This window comes from Aulostomus chinensis, chromosome 15, assembly GCF_037954235.1.
Source record: "Aulostomus chinensis isolate RoL2024-O1b breed Wild chromosome 15, RoL_Achi_v1.0, whole genome shotgun sequence".
Lineage (NCBI taxonomy): Eukaryota > Metazoa > Chordata > Actinopteri > Syngnathiformes > Aulostomidae > Aulostomus > Aulostomus chinensis.
This window is the reverse complement of record NC_141334.1, coordinates 18,884,837-18,894,172: the sequence shown is the minus strand read 5'-3', so window position 1 is coordinate 18,894,172 and position 9,336 is coordinate 18,884,837. Positions and strand designations below refer to the sequence as shown.

Sequence of the window (9,336 nt, the reverse complement as noted above, 5' to 3'; positions counted from 1 at the left end):
ATACATTATTGGGTCTCTGTGGTTGATAGATGACGTAGTGTACAATGTAACACTGGGCTCCTGCTGTCCTTGGTAATCCTCATCATCACCCCGTCAAGAGTTACACAGATTCACAAGCATGAGTACAATTTGCATGTGAGTGTTTCGTTGCCTCCTCCAACTTTCCATTGCGTTTGACCAGCAGTTACAGTGGCTTGTCATTGATTGCTATGTGACATTGATGCAGGGAAAGCTGCCGGCGGCGATGATTGTCATCCACGCTGCAAGTTACGAACGGAACGACAGATCTGGCACTGACATTACAGAGCTGTAGTCTGTGTTGTTTCACATTTGTCTTGACATCTGAAAATGCTTCAGCTTCGAGTCTGATGAAGCACCATGACGTATTGTAGAGTAATTGCCTTTGTCATTGTATCGGAGTTCAATGTAATTCTTGGTAACTTTGAGTTATTAGATTGCCCATTGCACTGACATAATAGGGGCATCCTGATCAATAACCTGGCCTCCTAGCATGCATGCAGTAACAGAACCGCTGTTCACACTCAGGATGACTAGAGAGAAAAATGTGGTGATGAACTGTTGATATATGGAGAGATTTATTCTGAACTTCCCCTCTCTACTATTTCCTCATTGGATTTGTCACAGAAACGGTGCCCCACAAGTTGAGGGATGGGTGCTGAAGGCCTCTGTTTCTGGGCTGCTCTACAGAAACTCACATACTTAGTTTTCAAACATGCATTATGATTATATGTGTGCTTATTTCGATTGATTACATGATATTTCACTATCAGGTGCTTAAAGAGATGAGATTCTGTCTATGAGCCTGCCTCATAGAAAGATAAAATGATTATATTTATATTGAATATATGAAATAAAAATGCCAGTGAAAGATTTTGAGATATAATTTCTCAAAGTAAGAGGTAATAGATCTATATTTTCATCTTATTTCATGGCATAGTTATCATTTATCTTGCTAACAATGGGCCTCATTCTCAAGATATTCTTACCCACAGGCTTGGTCTGACACACATTGTACATTTTTTTCACCCTCAGTAGTCTTATAGACAGGTAGTAATTTTTTCGTGAATTTTCAAGAAAATTCACAATATATTTCTACATATAATCTAAAATAAATGTACAATATGTGTTGATTATATTGATTATCTGTTTGGTTCACCACAGTATCCTCATTAAAGTTGGTATAAAGCACTGATGAATATTCTTCAAATATTTCCACACACACCAGTCGGCCGCTCTGTCATTTGATGTCACAGGAGGGTTTTTTTTTATTGATTTTTGTGTGATCTTGTGTGTGTGTGTGTGTGTGTGTGTGTGTGTGTGTGTGTGTGTGTGTTTGTGCACACGCTCATGCATCTGTGTGTGTATCACACGTGCCCATCTATTCATTAGGACAGCACATCACACAGAGAGCGCCACCAGTTTTTGGGTACGAAGCATCAGTGAACACCTCTGCCTGTATCATCACTGCAGCTTCTTCAAGAAGGTAAGTACAGAGTTCGGCTGTGTGATGGATAGATCAGTGAGTTACAGACAAACATCTTCATTCATTTTGTATGACTATTCTAATATTTTTGACTATTGCAGCTGGTTTTAAAATTAGAATGCCTTTGTAATGGAATGTTAGAGCTTGTTTTATTCTTAAATTTTTCCTACCTTTTTGAAGTCACATTTGGACAGTCGGATCTTTTATTCTGCCTTTCATTACATTCATTCATTCATCTCACATCACAAAAATGATTTGTATCCTTATCAAATGCAGTAAAGAAATACAAGAATGTTGAAATAAACAGGTTGTTAATTATTGATCACAATCATGGTGTCTTTTGCTCAGTTTACAGTAAAAACACTGTGAGCTAGAATCTGAGGTTTCTTTGTATTCATATGTGAATTTGATTGAATTTGAACATTGAAATGTAGTACAGCAGTGACAGAGGGAATTATGTAACAAGGTCAAAGACAAATTTCCCCCAGGGAATGAAATATTGATTGATATTGTACCAGATTATGTGAATGTCTCTCTCAGCTAACGCAGAAATATTTCTCAGACCCGATCAGGACAACGTCTAAAATGTGTGACCATCAAGAAAAAGACCACAAACGTAGAAAGACTGATGCAAAATCGCCACAAATGAAGCAGCATCCCCCAAAACAGGGCCATGGTCTTCACCACAACCAGCACAAGTTACATCAACAGTCAGAGGACGACAGCCACGAGTAAGTTTGTGTTGATTTATTTGATATTTTCACTTCATTAGAGTGCAGGTTCTGCTGTAAGTCCTCATTCATTCATGAATAAGTTGTTCTTCCATGCAGTAGGACTTTTTTTTTTTTAACCCTTAGTTAAGTCTTACGGACAGAAAGCAAAGCCTGAGGGCCATTTGTAATTCTGTGCTCCGGACAGTTATTGTGGACATCTTCTAACTGTTAATCACTCAGGTTTGCAAAGACTTGTTACAAGAGGTGCACAATGGATGTCAGCAGCCAGAAGTTACAAATAACCCTCGGGCTTCACTTTCTGTCTGTAAGATTTTGATGGAGGGTGAAAACAGTCCTACATGGAAGAGCAAATTTGTGTGTAAGATCTATTGAACGAGACCCAAAATAATTCTCTCGTCCTTGCCTTGGTGAACAGTGTGATTTTAAATATCCATGTTTCCATTTTGAAACAGCACCCATTCAACAGCAGACGACAGCATTTTCAGTGATCATCACCATCGACGTCAGTGTGATACTAAGAAGACTTATGATTCTCATCCTCACCATCATCACTGCAAACAAAACCACCGTCATCTCTCTCTATCTGAAACTTCTTTGAGTTCCTCAACTGGTTCCTCCTCATCCTCCTCATCTTCATCCAGTGAATCAACATCCTCCCCCTCCTCTTCTTCTTCGTCTTCTTTCTCCTCTTCTGCCATTTCAACATCTTCCTCGAGCCTGTCGTCTGAGAGCAGCAGTGAGTGTTCAGAGAGATATCCAGTACGGAAGTCTCAGCATTCATTGTCCTGCACAGACATTTCCAGGAAGCACAAGTACTATGAGGAGGGGGATGACATGGCCCCTTTGATAGACAGAGGAGGGCAGAACAGGCTGTCCGCCAAGCAAAAACAAGAGAAAGGCAAGTCCTCCCACAGTGGCCGTGCACAAGGCCCAACAAAGAAGGCACAGAAGAGGACAAGAGGCTCAGGAAGTGTCCGCAAAGCCAAATCAATGGAGGCTCTGACTAGCCCCCAAGAAAGAGAGGGCTATGGAAATGAGGATGAAAAAGACCAGGAAAAGAGAAAAAATGAAGCCAGGAAGAATTTAATGAAGGAGAAAATGAAGTTTTCTGCCTTCCTTAATGAGATCACTCGGCAGGTGCTCAGCCCAATGAGACTCACCACTCTTGGGGTTACAGATGCTCAAAGACCCAGCAGCCCAGGTCTGGCCTCTGTTCGATCCAGTAAGGCAGGCAGCAGGCAGGCGAGGAGTCGCCCTGCCAGTGCAGACTCAGTTTCATCCAGTAAGCTCTCCCAATCTACTCAGCTTTCCCACTCTAGATCTTTCCACCACCATCACAGACGTCGTTCAGCAGACTCACCCCAAATGTGTCCCAGGCCGCGAAGTTGCACTGATATAAGTTGTGAGAAAAGAAACCACTCATGGTCTCAAAGCCCTCAGCATCGCTCATATTCACCCTCTTACAAACGCCACCACCATCGTAGCCAAGCAGACCATGATACTCGTTGTCATCATCATCACCATGGTGACTGCAGCAGCCCAAATTATCACCATCACCATAGACATCACAAAAATATGAGTCATCACGATTACCGTGGGCATAACCATAGTCCTGGTTATCACCATGATCATGGAAACCATGATCACGTTACTGATAAACATGGTGACCACCACACCACTTCTCACTTCCGTCACTCTGGAGACCACCATCATGGAAACCCCTACAATCCAAATCCTCACCATGGAGAGCAACACAGTGCAACTCATCACCATCACCATGGAAACCATCATGGTTCCATTTGTCACCACCACCATGGTGACCACCGTGGACATGCTCATCATCATCATCACCTTGGAGATTACTATGGCCGCATTCCTCACCATGAAGATAAACATATTAGAGCTCAGCGTCATGATCGTGGAGAGCATCACAACCCAACACTTCATCATCATGAAGGTCACCGCAGTCCAACACAGCAGCATGGAGACCACCACAATACAAGTCACCATCTCTACAGCAACCACCAGAGCACAGAATGCCCTTCTAAACCACATTACCATGGAGATCACCACAACCCAAGACATCACCATCACCATGGAGATCACCACAGAGAAACTCATCAGCGTCAAAATCATCTAGGCCTTCAGCATCACCATGGAGATCACCACAGTCAATCCCACCATGGAGACCATAATAGTCAGTCTCATCTGCATCACCATGGAGACGATCATAGTGATGATCATCAGCATCACCGTGGAGATCACCATAGTGAAGCTCCTCAGCATCACCATGGAGACCATCATAGCCAGTCTCATCAGCATCAACATGGAGACCACCACAGTGAAACTCCTCATCATCACCATGGTGACTATCATAGCCAATCTCATCAGCATCACCATGGAGACCACCACAGTGAAACTCCCCATCATCACCATGGTGACCATCATAGCCAATCTCATCAGCATCACCATGGAGACCAAAACAGCCAAGTTCATCAGCACCACCACGGAGACCAGCACAGTGAATCTCATCAGCATCTACATGGAGACCATCCCAGTCCAGGCCATCACCATCACCATGAAGACCACCACAGTCCAGGCCATCACCATCACCATGGAGACCACCACAGTCCAGGCCATCACCATCACCATGGAGACCACCAAACTGAAGCTCACCAACATCACCATGGAGATCACCACAGTTCGATCCATGAGCATCACAGTGGAGACCACCACAGGCCAGGCCATCAGCCTCACCATGGAGACCACCACAATGAAGCTCATCAGCATGACAATGGAGAACACCACAGTCCAGGCCATCACCGTCACCATGGAGACCACCAAACTGAAGCTCACCCACATCACCATGGAGATCACCACAGTTCAATCCATGAGCATCACAGTGGAGACCACCACAGGTCATGCCATCAGCCTCACCATGGAGACCACCACAATGAAGCTCATCAGCATGACCATGGAGACCACCACAGTCCAGGCCATCACCATGACCATGGAGACCACCACAGTCCAAGCCATCAGCCTCACCATGGAGACCACCACAGTCCGAGCCATCAGCCTCACCATGGAGACCACCACAGTCCGAGCCATCAGCCTCACCATGGAGACCACCACAGTCCGAGCCATCAGCCTCACCATGGAGACCACCACAGTCCGAGCCATCAGCCTCACCATGGAGACCACCACAGTCCGAGCCATCAGCCTCACCATGGAGACCTCCACAGAGAAGCTCATCAACATGACAATGAAGACCACCACAGTCCGAGCCATCAACATGAGAAAGTAGACCACCACAGTCCGAGCCATCAACATGAGAAAGTAGATCACCACAGTTCGAGCCATCAGCATCACCATGGAGACCATCACAGTCCAAGGCACCACCCTGATTCACACTCTAACAAAGATGATCTTGACCATGATGGCCACCTCACTCGACACTCTGCCAACATCAGTCACGAGGAGGAACAGACGAGCTTCACCACCTCATCATTACATGAAGTATGGAATCATGAGGTTAACTATATTCATTCATTAAATTCCCTATGATATCATGTGCATTAGGTAAGTCATTGTGATGTTACTGGTTTTCCATGTTTAACACACTTGATTAACAGGTTATGTAACAGTTTTCCACTCATCTGTTTTTCTATTGATTTTGGCATCAGTGCATGTCACTGTGAACATGACATTAGTAATTACAAAAACTTATGCATGAGTGAATAGTAATTGGCACATTTTTTTGTTGTTTTTTTTAAACTCAGCTTTTTCACGTTATTTTTGCATCTTGTTTTTCTTATCAAAGTAATTTTGTTCTCTCCAATACAGGAAACGACGTGTAAGCTGGGGAGAATTGTGTAAGTATGACGTAATTCTGGTTTGTTTGTTTTTTCTCCTAACTGATAAAAGTTCATATTACAGAGGACACATGGCCTGTGTAATGTCACACCAAAAGTCAGAGATTAATTAAATGAATAGCTCTCGTGAATTATATGTATTCTTCTAGTTCTCTGCAGGAGCAGAATGAGGGTCTGCACCAGAGTTTGCTGAAGACGGCAGTTAGGATGGAGTGTTTAGGGGAGGAATTCATAAGCAGCCAGAAGATTTTGGAAGAGGAGCTCCAGAGAACACGTGTGGAACTGAGCACCCTCACAGAGAGGTTTAAAATGTGATAAATGCCATTTAGACTTTATGATGATTTTTGCACATTGTGACCCATATTCATCTGTGCAATTTACTGTGCTATTGTCATGTAAATGTGTTGTGTTTTTTTGTCTCACAGCCTGCATGACAGCTGCTCCTCCACACAGCAGACAAATAATCTCCTAGAGCAGAGACTTTTCTCAGTGGTGAGATTTCAAATATGTTCATGTGTCTTCTGCACGGACCACAAAAACATCCTCTGCATGTGATTTCAATGTTAAAGTTGATCCAAAACTGTCAAAAACACTTGATGCGATGTCCCTTATCGAAGGTTTATCTGTGCTTTCTGTGACAGGCTCAGAGTGTTGAAGGAGAGCGAGAGAGGCTGAATCAGCGTATTACAGCACTGACTGAACAGCTTGCTGATGCAAAATTTGCCAGCCAAGTGGAAACTTTCAATGTGAGAACTTTACTCTCCTCGGAGTTTGAGGCACACAGTGGATGTATATTGTCTTCCAGTATCAATTAGCTGTTCAGTAAGCTACTGTGAGCATGAATATACACACACCAAGACAAGATGTTGGAAAAAACAGATAACAGCCACTCTTGAATGAAAGTAAATGAAAAAAAGCAACATAATAATTGCATGTATAATTTCATTATTGTTTTAAACAGTCAGTTATGATATTGGTATTATAAATTGCATTGATTGATTTATGATATTGATTAATAATTTAATATCTAACCAATTATTTAACTTACATTTCCCTTGATTATATTTATTATCATTTGAACAATTTTTTTCTGTGAAAATGAAATTTGCAATGAACTTAAAACCATAGAAATATGATATTGATAAGCCTGTATAAAAATACACATACACAATTCTTATTCTTTGTAATAATATTATGATAAATTATGGATTTTCATGCTTCCCTCAATACTTCTGCTAAAGGCAACATCAATGCTGCATAAACCTGAGCGCCATTTCCAGGCAGATGATTCTGTCCCTGTGGTGGTCCTCCCTATCACTCCTCCTCCGGCCCAATTCATGGACAGCCACAACTATGGGAAGGCCAAAAGTGGTGGGCAGGAGCAATGCCTGGGCTCAGTTCCAGAGGAGGAGGAATCAGACTGGTCAGAGATGGGAGAAGACACCCCACGATTCATACTGACAGGGTCCAACAGAGTTCAAGCAGGGAGGCACCGGGAAGGAGATGTGGACAAAGACAGTGAGTCTGGAGGTGAGGACATCATCAGATGCCCCTCTCCGCGACCTCTTCAGATACCTCATCTCCAGTTCACCATCCACAACGAGATCATACCAGTCCCCCAAAGCAGTGCTTGTTCTGCTGGCTTCCAGAATCTGTCCGATGGCATTACACGTGAAAGCACGTTCAGGATCACCACAGGCCCCAATATGGGTTCTACCATCCTGATCAGGTCAGCTAGCCTGGAGGAAATCCCTCTCGCATGCCATCAAATGCAAAAGGAGCTAAGAGGTACAGAGGCCATGATGGACCTCCACCACCCAGGGGACGAAGCTATTGAAGATTTAGATAATGAGATCATTCATCACTGGAGAATGAGTAATGACAGGGCAATGGAAAGCAGGACATCAGCGGCAGATAATCTGGCCAGCCTCAGCATCTGCTCAGTGGAGAGGATGCTCAACCACTTCATGTGTGAACCACAGCCCAGCGAAGGTAAATGTCAGGGCAGGGCAGAGGTGCACAGCTGGGACGGAGGTATTCCAGAGGAGGTGTTGAAAGGGGAACAAACACAGCTGTGACACTGTGTGCTTGATATACTGTATATGAATTCCTACGCTGTACTTTAGTTAACCACAGTTATGCATAGTTGAATATCCAATGCTTTAAGTGTTAAGCACATCTAAACACATCCTAAAAGTTTTTTCCTTAGTGTTGTCCTGTTAGTACTTCCTTGTGTAAGGGTAGTCTTATTTAGGGTCAATATTATGAGAACCTTCTCTATAATTGTTGTATGTATATGCAAAAGCATGTTCCTGTTTTATGTGAAACAGTTCATTTCCCCTTTTTTCAATAACTAACCTGTCAGGAATGAATCTAACTGAACAAACTTCCCGAGATAAACGTTCCCCTTGTAATCCTGCTCGTGCAACATCCAGTAAATTAAATAAAGGTATTAATCGAACATTAGGAAAGGGTTGTCGTTTCTCATCTGAAAGTCTGTATGTATTTGTTTGTGGGTTTGTAGGGAGGAGTCACTGGCAGAGAGTTAAGAGAAGATGTTTAGCAATGACAGACAGTGAGAGGGGCGGCACGGTGGTGCAGTGGTCAGCACTGTCGCCTCACAGCAAGAAGGTTCCTGATTCAAGTCCCGGCTCCATCACAGGATCTTTCTGTGTGGAGTCTCCATGTTCTCCCTGTTCCTGTGTGGGTTCTCTCTGGTACTCCAGCTTCCTCCCACAGTCCAAAGACATCAAGAGAGGACGAGGCTGATTTATACTCTAAATTGACCGTAGGTGTGACTGTGAGTGTGAATGGTTGTCTGTCTCTATGTGTTGGCCCTGTGATGGACGAATGACCTGTCCAGATTGAACCTCGCCTCTCGCCCGTAGCCGCTTGGATAGGCTCCATCCCCTCTGTGACCCTTGACAGGAATAAGCGGAAGAAAATGGATGGATGGATGGAAATGGAGACAGGTAACCAAAGGGGGCACATTTCTACTTTTGGTTTGATGATGTTTCTTCCTGGGTTTTGCACAAATACGGTGAAATATTTTTCACCTCCACCTACAAAGCCAGAGACAACAGAAGAGAGTCCCATAGTCTGCCAAACACTGACACAACACTGTAAAATTACATTAAAACATAAAACATTATTTTTGGAATTTATGTTTTTAAAGTTGTTTGATTTCTGAGCCCATATTTAATGAAAGATTAAAACTTTCCTGTAG

The 9,336-nt window shown here is 43.4% G+C and overlaps 1 protein-coding gene across 3 annotated transcripts; it reads left to right on the top strand.

Annotated features, from left to right (window-relative positions):
- The first annotated feature begins 1,398 nt into the window (after positions 1–1,398).
- Positions 1,399–8,888, top strand: LOC147249068 (uncharacterized). 3 transcript variants are annotated; one of them, XM_086179271.1, is made up of 8 exons: positions 1,399–1,504; positions 2,067–2,235; positions 2,691–5,769; positions 6,082–6,110; positions 6,260–6,412; positions 6,536–6,602; positions 6,752–6,856; positions 7,352–8,888. In XM_086179271.1, the coding sequence occupies exons 2-8, from the start codon at positions 2,090–2,092 to the stop codon at positions 8,186–8,188; spliced, it is 4,416 nt and encodes a 1,471-aa protein (XP_086035397.1). In that variant the 5' UTR covers positions 1,399–1,504; positions 2,067–2,089; the 3' UTR covers positions 8,189–8,888. The 3 variants fall into 3 exon arrangements, with proteins under 3 accessions (XP_086035397.1, XP_086035396.1, XP_086035398.1); XM_086179270.1 differs by having other exon boundaries at positions 6,260–6,421; positions 7,352–8,745; XM_086179272.1 differs by having other exon boundaries at positions 2,691–5,754; positions 6,260–6,421; positions 7,352–8,740.
- Positions 8,889–9,336: the final 448 nt, after the last annotated feature.